Source organism: Notothenia rossii (genome assembly GCF_949606895.1).
Source record: "Notothenia rossii genome assembly, chromosome: 4".
Lineage (NCBI taxonomy): Eukaryota > Metazoa > Chordata > Actinopteri > Perciformes > Nototheniidae > Notothenia > Notothenia rossii.
In genome coordinates this window covers 73,203,458-73,225,211 of record NC_136902.1, presented here as the reverse complement: position 1 = coordinate 73,225,211, position 21,754 = coordinate 73,203,458, and the positions used below count along the sequence as shown (strand labels likewise).

Genomic DNA, 21,754 nt, shown 5'->3' with positions numbered 1-21,754 from the left:
ATACATCAGCGTGCAAGGGACATGCTTTCTGCTGCAGGTGCTGAGAGCACAGAGGATTTGCAAGATGTATCCACATCAAGTTGCAGTTGTTCAAAGTGAACATATAGTTTTACTGATTAATCGATGCGAGTCAGCCGAGACTTGAATGGAACAGATGAAAGCAGGAAGTCAATAACCTGCATTTATTAAATCTTCATCAACCAAGAGGAGCGACTGCAGATTTCAAATCTATGAAGAAGAAGAGGACTGGGGAATTGAAGAACTAATTAAAAAAGGTGTATGCGTGTCCTGTGTGCCATGGTGCCTCCTGTGATACTTCTTTGAAAGAGATTTGTTACAACATGCTTGAGCTGTCAGTACAATCTAGTCAGACCAACACTGACATCTATTGGTGGCCTGATCTCTAAACATGTAGAAAGAAAGAAGTCACATATATTCATTACTGAAAAAGGAACTGCAAATAAAAGTAGATCACTCAGTGTACCTTTTTCTTTTTTAAATAACTTAAATGATCACCACTTGGGAAATGCTTGAGTGTTTAATACATGCAGTTAAACGTTACCAAATGTAATGTTTGGTGAACATGGAGTGTTGGCTACTGATGCCAAAACTTACAAGCCTATAGGTGAATGAAACAATAACAATTTGGAACAACATACACCTGGTAATGACACTTAATTCTCCTCCTTTAAAAAATAATAATATATAGGTTTATATTATGTATATAGGATGTTGTAAGTGTGTGGTAATGCGTCAGTGTGAAAGGGTCATCTCTTGGTAAGCTATTTCAAAAGGGTGATGCTTGCCGATACATTTATAAATATGTTAATATTTGTTGTGCCTGGTCCATGGGGCACTTATATAAAACATGGAGGTGGCATAAAGAAGCAGATCTCCAGCTAAGTCTTACAATACCAGCACCTCTGTGTGTTTCCCTGTCAAGGTTAGCTAGGGGAAATAAAACAAAGATGTGTGAGCATGTGGGGGAGGGAGGGGGGTGTAGGGGGGTGAGTCATCTGGATGAGTCATGTGCGGTGTGTGTGGACGGCTCAGGGAAGGATGGATCGGCAGAGTGAGACTGAGGTGTGGAGGCCAGGGAGGAATAGCTAAGGTGTCACGGTGTGACTGAATCAAACTATAGTTCAATAGAACAGATGTGTTGAGTTGCGGTTGTTAGAAAATGAGACCGGCTGCTACTGCACGTCTGATACATTTTAAATGTACTCCTGAGAGACAGAATGACAGTTTCATATTATTCACATGAGCTACGGCTTGCAGTGTGTGTTTACAACCAGCAGGGGGCCACTGATTATGCATATTCAAGGCTACATACAGAAGAGGAGCAGAAAGTGTCTGGGGACTGTAGGAAAGAAAAAGGCAGCCAGATAAGAGAAATAAGATATGTACGTTTTCAAGACAAGCTGTTAGAGACAATGTAGAAATTGTCCTGAATTGTTTCATTAGCATTTTGGGTGTCAGTCCGAATGTATTCTCTCATTCTACCATTTTCTCACCTGCGCCTCCTCCCCTGTTTCCCCTTAGAGAATAGGTTCACATCAAAGACTGCTGTATTCCACTGATGCTACGCTTCTCCCTTCCCATCACATTCTAGGAACCTGTGGTGCTGAATTCACACTCACTCATTCACACACAACCTCAAATATTTACATGAAGTAAAATAAATAAGGTTTTCCAATAATTGGCAGGTGTGAAAGTGAAGGACAGCAGCTTTACTAAAGTGTGGATCTTAGTCTTTGGTTGGCGGAGTCGTGATCAGCTGAGTCACTGACGACTTTATCCACATTTACCTGAGTTCTCCTCAGTGAGTCAGTGGAAGACTTCAGGTCTGTACCTCCATCAGACAGCCTTCTGCCGTAAAACGATCAGTGACGAAACATACTGTATCCATGCGCAGAAGGCAGGACAGCATCGGCTTTACACGCTGTGCTGACTTAGAAGAGAAGGAATAAACATCAGGCTTCATGAGGCACTGGCTGGTAGAACGAGACAATCAGACGAGATTCTAAGTATTTTTCTCCTACAGAGCCCACACCTGTACCGGTGAAAGTACAGTCACGTCTGGTGGAATCAAAGTGCCTTCGAGTGATCCTGTTCAATTAATTCTCACACACTAACACTGGTTTTCCAAAAGGGGAGAGGGTGAGGGAGAGCTGAGGGGGGATGTGATGAAAGATTCATGAGCAGTGGTGATGTTAGAACGAAGATAGGGGTTTTATGTCAATGTTATTGAAAGGGATGCTGTAACCAAATGAGCCCCAAAAGAAATAAGCATGCAAACCACACAAGTTATGTGAAACAGCGGATAGTATGGAGAATACTCTCATAGTATGGCTTTATCGTTGCATCGAGTAAGGAGTCATTCCCTGTTTTCACAAGTACTGTATCACCACTGTTGACATGGCTCAAGGCACTGAGAACTAACTAGCTGCAGATTGGAAACCAGGCTGAATCATTGTCGATGTTAGACCTCAGTGCATGTAAAACTATGCAGCGGTGGAAGAATGAGGGCCGGAAAGGAGGAAAGAAGGAGAGAGAGTCAATAAGTGGGAAGAAAAAACGTGAGGGGGGAACAAGCGGGAAGAGGAAGAGTATTAAGGCAGAATACTGATGAGTGGTGTGTGAGGAGGAGGAGGAGGAGGAAATGTGGGGCAGGGGCAGCACTCTGCAGGTGAATGCTGAGCCATGTGGGGTCTCTCATCCTTTTTCGTACTATCTGCAAAACAATGCTTGTTTAACCGGCACACAGAGACACGTACAGATACGGGTCAAAAGTGTGAAGAGACGAGGAAATAAATAGAGTGGACGGAGTGTGAAGGATAATTAAAATATAGGAGTGGGGAGCATCACCATCGGAATAAAGATGACAGAAGGAATCAGGCAATGTGTAGAGAGACGTTCCCTGGACATCAAAGTGGCATCCCCACAGTCCCTCCCTTCTTTCTTCCTTCTCTCCAGCTTCCTGTCTCTTGTCTTTTTCTCTCTCTGACATATGCATCTGCTGCATTGGAAGCAGAAGCCTTTCTGAAGTTAAAGCAGGGGGGGGGGGGGGTGGGCTGAGCTGGATATGCTACTCCAGTGCAATGTAAGAAAAGAGAGAAGCTGAAGCGAAGAGTTGCGAAACACAGCCTCAGGGTGAAATTGTAGGGGCGGGGGGGGGGGGGGGGGGGGGTGAGAGATGGGCATACGAACCTGAGGTGCACTGAGATTTATACTCCCAGTGACGTATTACTTTTTCATACTTAATTCATGACACCCCTGTGAGAGCACTGATGGCTGGTTCTGGCATTTGTGTGAGTAAGAATACTGAGCAACGCTACCTTTGATTCTGTATGACTTATTCATGTGTGGCTCATTAGTTTGTAGAACTCATCCCATCGTCAGATTGCCCTTCTTGAGATAACTTTGTGGACCTCTTAGAGAATTAATGAGCATGTGGAGGGAGATTTGAAGGTGAAGCGAAAGCTTTTAGAAATCTGAATGTGAATTATTAATATTTTTAGATAATTAGTGGTGTGTTCAATCAACACATGTTTAATGAGTTCGCCAGTTTTTGTAAATGGCTTCCATAAAGACTCAGATGATATATTGATGAGTGTCCGTGCAACAACTGACATGATAAGAGAAACCTGGAAGTTGTGCATTATATAACCACTTTAAGAAAATGTTTTATTCGTGCGATACAGTTATGTGTTTCCACTGTAAAGCTCAATCATTTAGTCCTGGTGGTTGCTAACTCAGTTTTTAGTGGTAATCCCTGAACTCAAGTTTATTTCATATGTTAAAAAAGGATTAAATAACACATGTGGTATTCAGTAGAGCTGTAAAGATGAATCGATCATTATGAAATGATCACCAATCATTTTGATAATTGGTGAGTGGCTTTGACTCATGTTTTTAAGGTCCCCTATTATAGCCTACTGTTGTGAAGCTGACCGTTGAGCGGCCCGACCAAGCAAGGAGGCAGAGGCAGAACGTCCAAAATACAACCCGGTGTGGGCATTTATTACTCACAGGCACCTGACACAGCCTCAATCTCGCTGTTCACGTGAGCACAGTCACCAGCCACAAGGATCTCACACCCCTCTCCCAAACAGAAAAACCCCAGAGCCTAAATGCACAACCCAATCAACCCAACAGGACACAGGTGAGGGGGGATGAGACAACTCAGGGCACCAGGTGCACACAATCAACGGCAACAGACATGGGGAAAGGGGAACACATTTCAAAAATAAAATACAATAAACACTACATTAATAAATTGTATAAATTGTATAAAAATGTGCACATATGCAAGCCGAAGCCGTCAGTCCACAGTGACGAAGCCATCTTCGTCACAACTGTTTTTCATCAATATATTATAGGTCTCAGATATATACAAAACATGTCTCGGAAGTGTTTGGCCGAAACACCAAACAGATCATTGCAGCATCCCATAATCCCCTCTGTTTCAGCCCTGTTTCCAAAGTGCTGATTCTCTGTCTGTTACATTAGATGAAAATAAGGAGCCCTCCCCTCGCCCCTCTGAGAGAGATTTGGTTACAAAGAACTCAATGGTGCTCTAGGAGGAGATTCAGGTGATAATGGCCCTTTCTCATTTCGTCAAATCCCCCTCCTCGACTCCTCGACTCCTCTGTCCTCCGGTAGTGACCCGTAAATGAATTTCAGCGCGCCATGTTGAAGGACATCTCATTTCTCTAAATGCACTTCGAGGACCGAGGATCGAGCGTCGAGGAGGCTCTCTGGAGGAGCTATAACCGAGGATACACTGATGGGTCCTCCACGGTCCTTCGCGGATGCATTTCCGGGAACGTTGGGTATAAAATAGGCGTGACACACCGCTGTAATCATTTCAAAACCATGGCGGGAGCAATGCACAAATGTAAGTGTTGATAATGATACGTTGCATTAGTTATTTAAGAAGTGAAATGCGCGATCCAACTCCGCCCGTCTGTATGCAGTTAGAGCCCTCTAACCGCATTCCTTATTGACATTTCACCTGATATTCTTTATGTTTTTATCCACATTTTAACTACACCCAATCCTGCTACAGCATGCCAAGATGTTTACAAGTGCAAACGTAAAACATTTTTTTAAGAGTGTTAAATCAACCAAAACTTTGTTTAGCATTCAGCACCATCATTTGGTTTGGGCTATGTTGTCCACTAGAATCCATCACTCATTACAGTCTGTAAATCTTCCAACAGTTTTAAGCTACACCTTTTACTTTGTCTTTTCACAGGGACAGAGCAAGACACTCTGACCCTCATCAAAGTGAGGGTCGAGAACGATAACCTTACTGGCCAAGAAAGCCTGGGAGTGAGTGACATTTTCCTGGATTGGGAACTTAATAGATCCGCATTTTACGGCCATGCATGAGGCCATCGGTGGGAGGCCATCCATCGACCCTCCCACCCTGACGGACTCGGCCACTGCTGCTGTGGCTTCTGGCAGTGGCTCAACATCCACTAAGACTGTCCAGAGCCAGGCCACAATGGAGGATGAGGAGGCCACAGAGTCTGGCTCGGACAGCCAGGAGTGTGTTGAGCCATCCACCTCTGCCGGTCCCCCTCCCCGAAAAAAAAGAAAAAGTGCTTTGCTACAGTTCCTGGAGGCAGAGGCGGACAAGGAGGAGGACCGCTTCAACCGCCAGCAGGCAGCCTCGGAGGAAGCCAAATTCCTCAAGCTCTTCGAGGAACTAGTTAGGACGGAATAGTCTTTTTTTTCTTATTTTCTCTGTACTTTGGATGTGTTAATTTATTCTTTATTTATATATGTTACAACACTTAGTAAACATATTTAACTTTGACCTTAACTCTTGTGTGGTGTGTTCATATTTCTGTTATTCAGCAAGTGTTTGTGGGTCTGGTGGACCCGAACACCCTGTATGTAATATAAATGTGTAGGGGGGGGGGGGGGGGGGGGGGGTACAGTGGGTGGTCACTGAAAATGTGTTCTGATATCTGTTCTTTATTTATCCAGGTGAAATCCCATTGAGATCATTGATCTCTTTTTCAAGGGAGACATGCAGAGCCAAGGCCATTGAGTGAGTTAGAGAAAATAAATTATCAATTTTCTTTAGAAAAATAATAAAGGGGTCCCACAGACCCGAACACCATACAAGGGTTACATCAAGCATGCAGCCTTCTTTACAATTAGACATACAGAAACACACATATTTACTGAAGATACAAGGAGATATTTATTTTATACAAAGCTGAATATACATTTTATGATTGTGACCTGACTGAAAAGCCAACGTTTTTAAAGTCTTTTTGCAACCCAAGGCATAACTGTCTACAGTCAAACAGAAAGTCATGGCCACTGATTTCCGTTTTTAAATCTCCACCTCAAATAATTCTGCGCATAAACCAACCGTTTGTAAAGTATCCAAATGCAATATCAGGGATGTTTTATTATAAATAATATATATTAACATTGAGGCAAGTTACTGCATGTAGCTCAAACCCTACATAAGTAAAATTGCTAACAGATGTCTCTTCTTTCTTTTCAAGTTCAGTCAAAGCATAACAATACTTTATCACTGAACATGACTACATTTCAACACTAAACGTAACACTTTCTAAAGAGATTGTGTGATGGCCTATTTCACATACAATTTGTAATAAACATATGGGTCTGTAAAGTCCTTTGCTCTAAATAAACTTGAGCAAGGTGAAATTGGAAATAAGGCATATAAATGGACGAACAAAAGAACTGAGTAATGCATCTGGCCAGTAAATGCATTTTTCATCGGTGAAGAAAACAAACGGGTAACAAAAAAACTGGCCATAAATAAAAATCCTCTCAACGATAATCGTGGTCGTTCAGCTGGACCGGGTTGTGGTCAGGAGCCGAGATTTGGTCTGCCAGTATGTCTCTCCGGCCCTGTCCACCTCGCTCCCCCCTCACAGGACGAGGTGGAGACCTCTCTACCTCCTGCTCCTCCTGCTCCTGCTCCTCCTCCTGCTCCTGCTCCTCCTCCTCCTCCTCCTCCTCCTCCTCCTCCTCCTCCTCCTCCTCCAACAGTTCAGTCATGTCTGCAGTAATGCTGAGATTGTGCAGTACACAGCAGGCAGTTACCACAGCAGGGACAAAGGTGTGGTTCACCTCCAAGGCCTTCGACAGGAGGCACCTCCATCGCCCCTTAAGTATCCCAAAAGCGCGCTCAATGATGCTGCGCGCTTTGGCATGGCAGCCGTTGAAGCGGCTCTGTACCCTCCCTTGTAGTAGCTCCCGATACGGGGTTACGACCGTTATGGGGCGTACAATGCACGGATAGCCACCATCTCCCACAATAAAGTACCCTGGGGGAGGGTACAGAGCCTCTTTGTATAAGGTACTGTTTTTTAGGACACGGGTGTCGTGCACTGAGCCCTGAAACCCTACGAAAGTTTGTAGGAATTTACCCTTCCCATCGCATACAGCCTGCAGCTGTATGGAAGGAAAGAGCTTCCGATTTATGTAGTCCTGCCACTGGGTCCGGGTGGGGTCTTTATTCTAATGTGGCACCCATCAATGGCACCCACACATGAACTAAATGCCGGGCTATCGGCCAACTGCTGGAAGCCCTGCCCGACCTCCTCCAGCTCTGGACCAGCAAGCAGCCTGATCACAGACTGCCTGAGAGCAGCGATGTCCTCCACTCCCTGGTGGACCAGTCTGTGGACCGTGGAGAGGGGTACCTGAAAGGCCCGCACAGTATGACAAACCGTGTGCCAGCCAGTACACAGTTGTCAATACAGTCATGTGGTGTCCCCAGGCCTGTCTCCTCTCAGGCCCCAGACACCGCATCAAGGCCTCCAGGGAGTCTCGGCTCATCCTGAAGTCCTTCAGCAGGCACCCATCTCCGAAGTACAGCTCCAGCACCGGAACACTGCTGTTCAAACTTTTGTATGAGTGTGGGTGTTGAACCTGCAGGAAGAATAAAATGTACAGGTCAATACCTTTATCCATCAAACTAAACTGCACATACATATTCTGTCATAACAAATTAATCCATTGTTGTATTCCAATGAAAAAAGCCATTTATTTTTCAACAATTTAAAACAATTGTAATCGAACACTCAAATACCTCAAGATGAAGCAGGACGGCTTTGCGCATTCTCGCTTTCCAGCGCTGGGATCGGCGTCTCTCCTGATTCCTGTTGTTGGTCAGAAGTTTTTGCCACTGCCGTAAGGCACATGCTACAGCGGGTTTCATGACTCAATTTGTTTCATGTGGTCACTGAATATGTTTTTCGTTGTTGAGATTTAAATCACAGGTGTGCCTGGACCCTATATAGCCTGTCAGGTCCCTCATGATTCGTTAATTACTTGGATTAGAAATTCGTTGCAGGTGTTTTGTGAAAGAGGTGTGAGTTGATGATTTATCATGTCATTTAGCCTACTAGTTTAAAAAGGTTAACATAGCTTATAGTATAGTGTGTAGACAGTCATTGCTTTTTTTTGGTGTTTGTAGGCCTATGTGTGCATGTGTGAATATATGAAACGTACATAAGCCTCATGTAGCCTATATGTCTCCCTTTATTTGTAGGGTACTTTTTATAATAAGGTTTTAGTGCTGCCCAATACAGAAGAGATGCTAGTATGTGTCGAAAATACTCATACAGTACATTCGTGTCATACTTGTTGCAAATGGAATTAAAAGTAAATATGTGGGGGAACAATGTTCAGCTGATCTAACAGAGATTACAAAATACTGCGCTCTAACAAAACACTCACAACTGATGCAGCTGTTGCCACGTCATAATTAACGGACGTCGCTTTAATATGACCGCGCAGAGGAGAGGAGTTCTCATTTCTCTAACCACCTGCTGCTTCCCCTCCTCTCTCCTCGGTTCCCCTCCTCGGCTCCTCGGCTCGCATCTCCTGTGGGCGGGACTAAGTATCGAGGATAGGAGTCGAGGAGGGGAGTCGAGGAGGGCAGTTGGAGAAATGAGAAAGGGCCAAGGTGTGTGTGTGTGTGTGTGTGTGTGTGTGTGTGTGTGTGTGTGTGTGTGTGTGTGTGTGTGTGTGTGTGTGTGGGGGGGGGGGTTGTGATTGGCTAATGGTTACACAAGCCAACAAATCGTTAGGACATCATAAAGTGTCCAAAATCTGTTTTCAGACAGGTTTTTATATAAATGGAAGTAAATGTTTTTTCCTGAAACTTTCAGAATCTCTTTCCACAGAGGGGACACATGTTTATAAAAGACATGGAAAAAGTGGATTTTGCATAATAGCTGACCTTTAATAAAGATTATGGTTTGGGCTTTTTACTGTTAAATATTAGAACAGCCACAGAGAGAAAGCAGATTACATGAAGCGAAGCAGGTCGGATTCGTACCCAGGCCACTGCAGCAACCACTACCTGTCCCATTGATATCCTGAACACAAAATAATCCATTTCAGGTGAAGAGACAGCTGCCCTAAACATACTGTTAACATGAGTAAAACAGGTTCAAGTGCTCCATGAACTTCCTGTTGAACACATATTGTAATGTGCCAATAGCCAGCACTTTTCACTCAACACCGCGTGATACCACTCTTCATTATAATGATGTATGTAGTGTTTGTTAATCAGCCCATTATGTGTGACTCTCTCTTTTGATATGAGGTGGTTATTTAATGATCCTCCTCCCTGTCGCTCTCCTGCTTACACCAAACAAGTGAATCATCGCTGGCGCTCCCTCCCTCTTCCGTTAGCTGCAGCTTTCTCAGTTAGACATTCACACGTAGAAAAACAGCCATCAGCAGGCAATCAAAGAACACCACCTGTGAGAAAGAGAGGAGAATGTGGAGAAATGGAAAAAAGACAGAAATACGCTGCCAAAGTATTATCAGGATTGTTGGTATAGTCATATACTCTTGACAACATTTGATCATTTACAAGTCTGTTTTAGTGTGCTGGATGCCTACCTTATACACTCACACATCAGCATGGAAACAAGGTTCAGGGAGTCCAGTGCATGTCCATATGGCTCTTCAGCTATATGGAAAAAACAAAACAACAGCTATGACTTTAATTGCTAACACTATTTCAGGCTAATATTCAGCTCGAGAAGGATGGAAAGATGATTAATGATTTAAATCAGTGCTTCCCACCCTGTTTGGTAGGTGAGACGCGAACACTACTCGTGACCCCTTCTCAAATGGTATAGCCATAGGGTGATTATATAGGGTGAAGCCCTCAGGATTATAAAAGACCCCCATCACCCCAGCCACAAACTGTTCAGTATGATGCCGTCTGGCAGGCGTTACCACAGCTTCCTGAGAAAAACAAACAGACACAGACAGCTTCATCCCGCAGGCAATAAGACAAAACAACTGAACTGCTGAAACAATTTCACAGCATTCATCTGCTACTTAAGTAATATCTATCTATTATCTAATATATCATTCCAATAGCTTGTATATAGACTCGTATTGCACTATTCCACTTTATTTGTCTCACTTTATTTTAGAACTATTTTTCTTTTTGTATTACTTTTAATATAATATACTTTAATATTGCTTTAATATTTTCTGCTTATCTGTATTATTGTGTTGCATTGTTGGAGAAGCCTGTGACCTAAGATTTTCAACGACATAATTACTCTGTAGCTATGTTAGTTTGACAATAAAGAACCTTGAACCTAATGTATTTTAGGCTATTTATTTTTGTATTATAATTTATATATAACATAAATAATTAACTAAGAAACAAATAAAATACTTAATTTTTCTAGCCTGTGACCCTCTTACATACCCTCAAGAACTTTAAATACATTTTTTTAAATGTAACATTGATACACAACACAGAGAACTAATTTGTGTATCTCTATGTAACACACTATTGAGTCATACAACATCTGTAATCGCCCTGTGTGTGAAACTGACGCTTAAATCTGTTATGCAGGTCATATTGTTCCTTTACTGCATAAACTATTGAACACGATGCTCATGGTGAGCTCCTGGTAATGACTTAATCACGAGTTTTTCCACAGCAAACAATGCATTTATTATCCAAAAGAGACACATTTCATTTTAGTCAGAGTCCAAAGCTCTTTGTTAAACCAGATAATAAGACTTGTTAGGCACAGGTGTAACTGATGATGTTAATAAGCCACTGTTGTGCTTACCGAGAAGAGAGACATAGTACATTATATTACCTTTTCTGCTATAGGAGATTCTAAAAATATCAAGGCAAGACAAAACAATACTCAAGGTCCACTTGTGTGCTTGTTCTTGATTTCAACCACATCACACAGCTTTGATCGGCAGGTGAAGTCTGCTTTTCATTGTTCTGAGCACTTTTAGGATTTCTAATCCATGTTGCTTTCAAATTGCTACAGATATAGATGACAGCAGTTGACATGGGACTATTATGTGGATCTTAGAACAGCAAACTCCCTTGAAATGTTTGAAAGCTAATTCAAAACCTATCTTTTTAGTATGGCTTTTAATTTGGGTTGACTGTCAATTGTCACTAGTATCATTGCCCATGTTTTACCGTATTTTCTTTCTGTTTTGCTTTTCTTTAACATTTTCTTTTTAAAATTGTTTTATCGTAACATATTATCACTGTAGATGTTTTATTTTGTTCTGTATTAATTTTAATATTATTTTAATATTGTTGTTTTGTTTTCTGTAAAGCACTTTGGGCTGCTTTGTGCCTGACATGTGCTATACAAAGAGTTTATTAATATCATTATTATTAATGCTATTATTATTATTATTATTAATATTATTATTATTATAAACCTTAACTAGTCGGAACGGTATTTTTTTTTCTGGAGCTTAAGTTCTCAGGCTTATTTATCACTTAAATATCTTGACCAAAGTTGATCTGATCCAGATTGTATTTGTTCTCCACTACTTGTCACTTACATCAGGAATTTAAAGGGGCACTGCACATATTTTACATGTATTTAAGTTTCTTTGTCATGATATCTTGTCGGATATTATAAAGTTTTATAATTTCCTGTGTCTCTGGGGGAGCTTTCTTTAGTTTGAGAAAGTAACTGTGATGATGTAATCAGGTTAGAGGATGTAATGAATGGATGATTTAGGTTGAGTTTGTTTTGTTTTAGTAAGTTACCTTAGCCTCAGTGCTTAGACTTTTATCTGTATTCTTTAAATCTGAAAAGTGTCATGGACTACCCCTTTAAAGACAAGATGGAGGAGGTATGGAGTCCCACAGCTGCCTGGCAGAGATGATCTGGGAATGACAGAGAAGAAAAAAGTCAAAATAAAGAAGTGAATGACTGATCATCTAACAGGCACAAACACGCAGGCGTATATAAATCAAGTCAAATAGACAAATAGTTCCATAAGCCAACCACAGGAGGGTCCAGTTGACTCATATGTTCAGGTAAACTTTTCCTGCTTCCTCCTGTGACACACACTTCTAACGCAACTTCCTGGTGGCATTTAATCCCCTTGCCTTACATGAGCATGACAATGCAGCATTACTGTACCGAATAAAAAGGCAAAGATTGTCCCCAACACTCCTACACACTTCCTCCTCAGCCCCTGTCATGCTTCCTTCTCCGTTCCCCCCACTTTCTTCCTCCCCTCGCGGAACCCTGCGCGTCCTCCTGTTGACTGAATTGTCTCGATGACGTAAGAGTCCACGTACATCGTCCGTGTAGGTGATGCTTCTGAATGAATGAGAGTCCCCTCCCATCTCCATTACTAGTACTACAGGATGTCTATAAGAGCAGATCGCCGGGACAGCCCGCTGAATTTCATGAGATACCGAGGTGCAAGAGCGAGAAGCGACATTGAAAAACAAATCAAGCTACTTTTGGCAACAATCACGCACTGATGCTGACGATAAGCTTAGGTAGGATGAGAATATGATATAATAAATGATGTGCCGACATCAAATTAATATCTGAGCAGGTGGGACATCGTGAATCTTTATAGTTTTGATCAAGTCGTAAACTGAAAAAATCTCTGCTGGACAGAAGAAGACCAAAGACGTAAGTTTTCCTTTTCATTGTGCCACATTTTTGTCTTTTACACATTTTTGATTACAATAGCTTTCTTGATCCAAGTGTAGCAATACATCACACCAAGGTAAAGCTTGTTAAATGAGTGTAAGCTTACTCTTTTTCTTGACTGAATTTTCTTCTGCGTGCCATTTCTTCAATCTACGGTAGATCACAGAGGCTGGAAGTTACTGCAGTGTGAGTCACTTTGGCGCACATCGGCAGTGACAACTGGGAAAAAGGAGGGAAATGTCTTGTAGGGTGTAGGCTGCACTGACTGCATGTTAACCAGTCTGCATCCCCGTGCAGTGAGCATATCACGACATACTGTTGATTTCCTTTTTTAAAAGTGTATCCGTTAGCTTTTGTGCTTGTCATACCGAAGAGCCTTTTAGACTTATTAAATACCCAAGACAGCTAAAACGGACGTGTGTAGTCAGGATGGCATAGTACGAGATGTACGCATGTGTTACTTTAGTGTTAAGCTAAACCAAACACACAGCAAATAATCAATGTCTCCACCGGTGGAGAGACCTACTTTCAATAAAGTGTCCTACAGTATTATTCTTAGTATTGGCCGGCAAAGCTGTTCGGCAATTTTTTTCATGTTGAAATTACATCGTGACGCGTTATTGAGATGAAGTCAATTTTGCGTCATTCCTGCGCACATGCAGACGACACCCAATCAGCCGTTAGAGGGCTTTAAAGACACAGCGCGAGGCGCCTATACGTCTACAACCTGCATTGCGATGTGCATAGGCGGAGAAGATGAGAGGGGTGAGGGGGTGGGAAGGCCCGGGGGTCTGAAGAAAACTCCTCAGTGCAACTCCTGGAGGGGGCTATGACCAGAATTACAATGAGTGTGGTTCAATAACCTCAACCACTGTTTTTTTTAGCCCTAATGTCCAGCTGCTCGGGGCATATCCACAGTGGCTTTAAACAAGTTGACACAGCACGGAAAACAACAGGAGGCATCAAAATGATCAGCAACACTATATTATAAAGAGAACAGCAGCTGCTTCAAAACTGCATACCGCTGTCCATGGTGCTGGACGTGGTCTATGGGTTGACGGCATGGGCTTCATTTAATCAAGATTTTGATCAACTATGAAGCTGCAGGTTTATTTTACTTAAAGATGAAAAACCAGGCTTAGCTGGTACATACATTCAGTAAAATATACGAGATGTCTTGAAGAAATATTAAATAGATTAATTTAATATACAGATCATTTTGTTACCAGTGGGCATATGTATCTCTTGCTTGTAATGTTCTTATTAGTTCTCTAGTTATGGATTATATGCATATACAACTTTCTGACCTCTACTGAACATGTCTCTTACAATGTCTCTTTTTTTAAGTCAGCACCATGGACAGCGTCACACCAGACACTGTCACAAAAACGAACTGTTTTACTTTTAAGATTTAAGATGTGTTACACTTTTTGAAAAGTATAATTGAGAGATTTACATATAAATGTTAGTACTAATCAAAGAATCCTCTTTTGACACAACTTTTGTACTTTTCCCATTCTTCCTCTCTCATCTAGATTCCTTCATAAGATACATAGTCACACACATAACATACACAACCTCTACACAGCTTCAAAGGGCCAGAATATAAACATAAGATGATTGCACACATTTTCGGTCTGTTGACGTCAGTGCCAGAGTTACTCAGTTGAGCTTGCATAAGCCGCACTGTGCTCCGTTCCGTCCATATCCTGTGTCTGACTCATAGATAATCGGCATGGAAATCAATAATACCAACACAACAATTGGACTGTGTAACAGCCAGTCTGGCCACACAGAGCCTCAGGCCAATGACAGGAAAGGCAATGCTACTGTGGGCACTGTGTCATAGTGTATAATCAGATTCTGGCTAACGGCTGTGTAGTGCACCACAGATATATGCGAGGGGACTGTAAAGAGCACTAAAAAGCTTGCTTTCCTCAGCACTTCACACCTTGATTTGTTTACATAATGCAATCATAGATGACATTTCATTTTTGGTCAAAGGGGAAGATCGTGGTGTTTTTCTCACTCTGCACGCCCCCCCCCTTTCCCTCATCATGTTTCTTACTCTGCAGCCTCATTTAACATCCACTCTGTATCTACCACACAGTCAGTGCATCAATACCTTGGCTCTAGACTGCTTACTGCTAAAACTCCTCCAAAGTACAGTAACAGTCTACAGTCATGGCTACTGACGTCTGGCAAACCTCTGCTGATGAAAGGCATCCATGTGACTCTAAGAGTTGAGAGGAGAGGGAAGGATCTGCTGTACTGTATGAAGTTTCCTCTCGGAGCCCAGCACCACTGAAGGCTGCATCACCAACATCATCAAACCACCGAGGACGTCAGTGAGTACCACAGCCAATCATATTTCTCCTGCTGTCTCCATGGCGACCGTGGCATTAGATTGTTACTGTAGCAACAGCACCACTGGTAACAGTCTACAGCCATGGTCGCTAGGGGGCAAAACACACATCTGAACCAGAGTGGTGCAAAAGAGTTTGAAGAAAAGACCCTCTGGACATAAGAATCAGAGAGGGGAAAGTGAGTATATCTATGTGAAGACAAAATGCAGCAAATTAGTTTGAATCTCATCAATAATGTAATAATGTAACTAAAGCATATTCTACAGAAGTTGATACTCAGTGAATCATTTATGTAGTTCAGTAGATTCAAAGAGTAGTTTACAAATAAACTACAGGATGTACAAAATAAGCTAAACTAACAAAAAGCAAATAGTCTGGCTGCATAAATATAACATATATAACTGAACTCTTTGAAGCTGACAATAATTGAAACGCACAGTAGGAGGAATCCTTACATGTCAGAGATGTTATCCTTGAGTATTTGAACATCTTCCTGCTGTACATTTTAAAATAAATATTACAGTATTGCATATCCTGGAGGAGGGAATAGTCTTTGACATGTCGTTTAAAGTCCCTGCTTTAGAAGGTTGACCAGAAAAGGTTGTCAGGCAAAGGCTACCTGTCCGGTCCTTATGAAAACACTCGGGCCAGGAGAAGAGCTCAGGGAACAAACCTGAAACTGGATACACTAAAGACTAAAGCAAGGTGAGTCAACTTCTTCAAAACGTTTTTGGATGATGAATTGTAATGTATCAATTGATATCAATAAACTGATTAATCATGAATCAATGACACTTTGTATCTTTGTTGGTGATTTGAATGTTTTTTTTTAACAATAAAGCGAAAGCTGGGGTGAGCCACGAAGCTTTAAGCATGTGTTCAATGTCTTGCTCAAGTACACTTCAGCAGCTTGGCCAACATCGATGTGCTGGTTAACAAAAATACTTTGAATAATACATCACACAAATCAAAACTTCCTCCCGAGGCTGTGCTTATTCTCCGGGTGAGGGGGCCTTATAGATGATTTCTCCATTTTCTCTGCACTGTGAGATTCACATGCGGAGCTCCTTTCCAGCAGCACGTGCACTCTATCATGTCACTGGCCCGTAGCTGGGTCTGATACACATTTATTTAAATATATTCTGTAAAATAAAAAGATGAGGCTGAATAGTAATAACCTCATCTAAACAATATGTGTTATCTGTCCCTGACATGAACATGAATATGGTTCATCTAGTCCATCCTTCTTTTAAACAAAAGATAAATATTAAGATTATAATTAAAATGTAGGGCTTTGAAAGTGTTTTAGATGCGCCTCGTATGTAAACAAGTAACAAATAGTGCCTTCTGTGTGAATGTGCATTCGGACCACTGCCTTACTTCACAATAACATTACATCTGCGGGTAATGATACAAAAACAATTACTGATACTCACTTGAGTATTCATAGTTATTACTGGGAAGGCCCCATTAGCTCATTAATGAGAGACATTGAATCATGTAAGCACATTTATATTAATATTCACATCCAGATGTTTTATTATCAGCTAACAATAGTAGTAAGTTCCTCAAATGACGAGCAGTCATGAGCCATGTCTCCTCCACTCTCAATCTAATCCATGTTTTAACCAACTTAAGTTTAACAGCTGCATTGCTACTAAGCTTCATAACAATGAGTCATGGGTCGCTGCTTCACATTGTGAATTACACTAAACTAATGATATTAGAACGTATCATTTAGAGAGGGTCTGTATTAATATCAGTCATATCAAGAAGCATGATTTATTCTTTTACTAATAGCTTTAATGAACAATATATGGTCCATACAGGACTTACTAACTGATGATCGCTTGGTTTTGGATAAGAAAAGGTTGCAGAGCAGAGAAGAAGTTTAGTTGGTATTCACATTGAAATGATCTGCCTGATTTCTTAAGACATTCCAGTCGATACAAAGTGAGTATTGATTTAGCTTGTTGTCATGTCAATAATCATTGGTTAGTTTGTGTAAGACTAGAGTGTAGAATGGCTCTCAAACTACTGTTAGAGCAACAAAGGAAAAGCAGTAATCACATGCGCCGTTACACTAGACACTGTAGACAGAGTATAAAAGGACTTCAATGATGAGTGACAGAAGATCTCAGCGTGCCAGGAAAACGCTCATGGCTGGAAGAAGGTGACTTTGTGACAGCCCTGTGCTGGGGCGGCTGTTGGCCGGATGATCAGGGACATGCTGACCTCCTACGCACATTTAGTCATCTCTTTACACCACTTATTCAACCTCCTTCTCAACCTTCCTTCACATTGCTGTTTGGCTGCCCAGGCATCCATCCACACACACACACACACACACACACACACACACACACACACACACACCCACCCACACCCACACCCACACCCACACACACACACCCACACACACACACACACACACACACACACACACACACACACACACACACACACACACACACACACACACACACACACACACACACAGAGCAAGGGGGATAGTGTTGAACTTAAACCAAATCAAAGAAACAATTGGAATTAAATGTATTTAAACATGAATACAACAGGCTGTCCTAGGTCTGCCACATTTACTCTCTTGTATTTCAGACCTGATGCAGCAGCAAAGCTCAGAGGCCCTTAGACCGTGTTGTTCACTCAAGAACAAGCTGCTTTTGGAGTCACATCAAACAGCTATTATTATCACCATAGCACACCCAAATGAAATCCAATGTGTCTTTACAGAGTTGAACCAGAGCAGTGTTCCCCCGATGTCATTTCGGTTAGGTTCTAATGTAATCCAGGGGAAACACAGAGAGAAGAAGAGCCTCACTCACACAAGTGGCTTTCTGAATTCACACACGCTGCCTCAAATAAATATCCTCCTCTTCTGTTTATTTGTGATGTAGTGCCATGAGTCATAAAATATATTTGAAAATGTTTGTCTTTCCACCCCTGCCTGATTTCCTTTTTGGAAAGAAAATGCATTAATAACCCAAAAAAAACACATGATAAACAAATACATTATTACATACTATGATAAGAAAGACTGGAATAATGCATTTGCTCAGGATAAATGAGAAGTCGCCCGACATGCGGGAAGGAGCAGACAAGACATGGAGAGACCGGCACTTCGCTGCTCAGGGAAATAAACAACACAATACATTTCTGGTGCTGACATATTGTATTCGCTCAGGTACCAGACAAAGCCACAGAAAAAAACATTTACCCAGACAAAAAGTTCATATTTACTGAACATGTGTTATGTCAACTAACACATCCGGATACTGGATGATGTGAGGTTGTTTAGCTTGCAATGCATTCACTGTTGGCTCTTGAGTCATATTGTTGTGGTTTACACACACAAGTGCTGGGGCACCCATAAGAACCAACCATAGGTAAGGTAAGGTACGTTTATTTATATAGCACATTTTCAGACACAGAGGCAATTCAAAGTGCTTTACATCAAACACTTAACAACAGAAAGGAACACAATACATAAACATAATGGAATAACAGATGCATAAAAGAGATACAGAATAGTTTAAAAACAACATTGTAAATACAGTAGGTTCTAAAACAAGCTAAAAGACTTCTAGGTAAGTAGATGAAAAAAATAAAGCGTTTTTAGCCTCGACTTAAAGAAGACCTCAGGTTTGTTCCATTTGTGGGGACCATATCATGTTCTCTTGACATATGCATTGAGAGCAGGCAGGGTGCAGGGGAGAGGGGAAGAGATGGGATGCCAAGGAGGACGAAAGAGTGTGAAACTAATCCTTGCCACATCTGGAAAGAATCCCACAAACCAGTTACAGATGTATATATGCTTGGTTGATGTACCCTGCCTACTACCACTCTCTCTCTGCCATGTCCAGCACAGCCTTTCCACAGTGAAACGTGTGGGACCTTACAGGATTGCAAACTGCTTCTCAAACAGCGCCATCTAGTGGTAGCTGCCTGCGTTGATGGCGGTGAATCAGAGAGGAGATATGGCATCACTAACACAGCCATCTATCTGTCTGTGGCTGGCAGAGGGAAACAGCTCTGTGGAATCAGAGCCTCATTCACTTTCTGGTCCAAATCCTTTTTATTTTTCCATCCAGGAGCCATAGCAAGTAACCACAATATGCTTTGAAAGAGTTCCATCAAACTGCTCAGAAATGCACTTTTATTGAACCATTTTGCTTTCTTTATTTTCTGCATGCAGGGTTAGTTAGCAAATATATGAGGAGCAATTATGAGAATATTAATTACCTTCGTGTCCGTTACAAAACAACAACAGAACTGCAGCATGCGGACAGTAGGTGAGGCTGAGTCACATGACACAACATCAGCATCGGACTGCAATTACAAACACATCAATTATATTCAGAGGCATCTCACAGGCACACTAAACAAAAACATGATCTTGTAATCTATCCAAAGAAGAAATTGAATACATGAACAAACATACACATGAACTGCATGTAGTGTAATGTGAATAAACATTTGGTAGTGCTGTTGTTATATTTCAACATGGATCTATGAAAAAGCGCTTGTTGGCAAGGTAACAATCAATGGGGAAATAAATAAACAATAAGATAGGAATGAGAGCGAGATGTTCAGATAATATTTACAGTACACCCAAACACGGATTATATTCACTCTGATTTTTGCTAGTTGAAAAATTATTATGAATGATTAACCAAAAAGAAATAAAAAAAAAAATGTATGAACACATTTCCTACGTAGGATATTATATTATCAGTATGCAATAAATTGTCCAGACCTCTGGTAGTGTTCTCTAATATTTTAAGCAATATAATAAGGCCCTATTTCACTTTAATTACGACGATTTTAATACCCTTTAATATAGTATTTGTCTAATAAAGTTATAAGTCCAAACCTGTCACACTAAATTAAAGTCTTGCCAGCTTGGACATGTTCTGAAACATATCCTCATTCACTGACGTTCAAATGAAAAAGTAATTAATATTTAAAGAATAACAAATCATGCAATTTACAACGAGAGAGGACTTCATAAACTCTCCCCTCTTTCCCCCTGGTGGAGTGTGCCAAAAAATAAATCAAACCACACACACACACACACACACACACACACACACACACACACACACACACACACACACACACACACACACACACACACACACACACACACACACACACACACACACACACACACACACACACACACACACACACACACACACACACACACACACACACACACACACACACACACACACACACACACACACACACACACACACACACACGTAGCAAATAGTGAGCGCTTCCAAATAACAGCCACTAGTGAGACCCATCATGAGACAGACATCTGGCTGGACCGGCTGCATAGTGCTGGCCTCTGTTGCCAAGGAGATACTATGGTGGAAAGTAGACGGGGGGTATGACGAGAGACACCTAGTTGTCGTCAAATCAAACTCACAGAAGATCATACTCGCCTGAAACAATGTGGTGCATTCTGGGGGAGATTTACAAGTTCTCGGGATCATCTGGACCCGAGGAGCGCTGCTGTCAATCACTTTCTGCTGTTGCAGCCCGACAGCAATAGAGGGTTTATTTATTTATTGACAGAATACTCCTTAAATAAATGATGAGGATGGAGAGCAGTCGTGACTAGCACTGCGCATGCTTAAAAACAGACCGATCGCTTCAGTATGGCTTTGCGTTTATCAAAAACACTCACACGGGAAGCAAGGTTACATTTCAGATTTATTGTTTCAGAGTTTGAAAAAGGAGGACAGGGAAACAAGGTCATGCCATCACACTTTCCTACACACATTAAGTATAGTGAAAAGTCACATTTTGTACATCAAATAAAGTGCTTCATACAATATGTCTATGACTATCTTTGAAGCATAGCGTTAAGGGAAACTTTGAAGTGTCTGATATATAGTGTGCTTTATACAAGGACATGTGAATAGCATTTGACTAAATCCTCCCTCATTAACGCTGTAATTCCATATAAGAAACTCAAGGTCATCTCTCTCTAACAATTACAAAACGGGAAGAAAATCACTTTCTTTGGCACAGCAGAGAGCAGCTCCTTCATGAGAATGTCACTCACATGAAGGAGCCTGGCCTCAAACAAACAAGCAGTTCTCTCTGTCACTTGTGTTGAGCTCGAAACACGTGCAGACAACGTGAATAAGAGCAAAGCATTTGGTTTGATTTGCTGAGCTGTAAAATGAGGGATTATTTATGGCTGGTAATCCATTCGAGGAGTGGCTGAGGGCTTCTCTGGCTTTAGCTCTGCTTGCTGATAGTCTGTCTGGACAAATATCCACTCTCCTCTTCTGATTTGACCTCCCTCCAGCCGTGAGCAGAGGCACTGACAGGCACGAAACGAGTCAAAGGCGGAGCTCA

General features: G+C 41.6%; 2 protein-coding genes and 1 long non-coding RNA gene across 5 annotated transcripts in view; 1 reads left to right on the top strand and 2 right to left on the bottom strand.

Moving 5' to 3' along the window:
• Nucleotides 1-4,777: 4,777 nt before the first annotated feature.
• On the top strand, nucleotides 4,778-5,833 carry LOC307037965 (uncharacterized protein). Its single transcript, XM_079679223.1, has 2 exons — nucleotides 4,778-4,900; nucleotides 5,261-5,833. Exon 2 carries the CDS (start codon nucleotides 5,390-5,392, stop codon nucleotides 5,732-5,734), a length of 345 nt encoding a protein of 114 aa, XP_079535349.1. The 5' UTR covers nucleotides 4,778-4,900; nucleotides 5,261-5,389; the 3' UTR covers nucleotides 5,735-5,833.
• Nucleotides 5,834-9,227: 3,394 nt separating this feature from the next.
• On the bottom strand, nucleotides 9,228-13,137 carry LOC307038012. 2 transcript variants are annotated; one of them, XR_013807851.1, is made up of 5 exons: nucleotides 13,093-13,137; nucleotides 12,080-12,199; nucleotides 10,105-10,269; nucleotides 9,919-9,988; nucleotides 9,228-9,774 (listed from the first exon to the last, which is right to left on the bottom strand). It is a non-coding gene; the product is annotated as an uncharacterized lncRNA (long non-coding RNA). The 2 variants fall into 2 exon arrangements; XR_013807852.1 differs by lacking the exon at nucleotides 13,093-13,137 and adding an exon at nucleotides 12,459-12,551.
• A 7,950-nt stretch (nucleotides 13,138-21,087) lies between these two features.
• dph1 (diphthamide biosynthesis 1) overlaps nucleotides 21,088-21,754 on the bottom strand; it is a 66,363-nt gene continuing 65,696 nt past the window's right edge. For both annotated transcript variants that reach the window (XM_079674675.1, XM_079674676.1), the window contains one exon: nucleotides 21,088-21,754. This exon is cut by the window's right edge and continues 78 nt beyond it. In XM_079674675.1, coding sequence (XP_079530801.1) covers nucleotides 21,752-21,754 — 3 coding nt within the window. In that variant the 3' untranslated portion in view covers nucleotides 21,088-21,751.

What these genes read in the sequence shown, in the direction of transcription:
- LOC307037965 (XM_079679223.1), top strand. Translation starts at nt 5,390, where the DNA reads ATGCATGAGGCCATCGGTGGGAGGCCATCCATCGACCCTCCCACCCTG.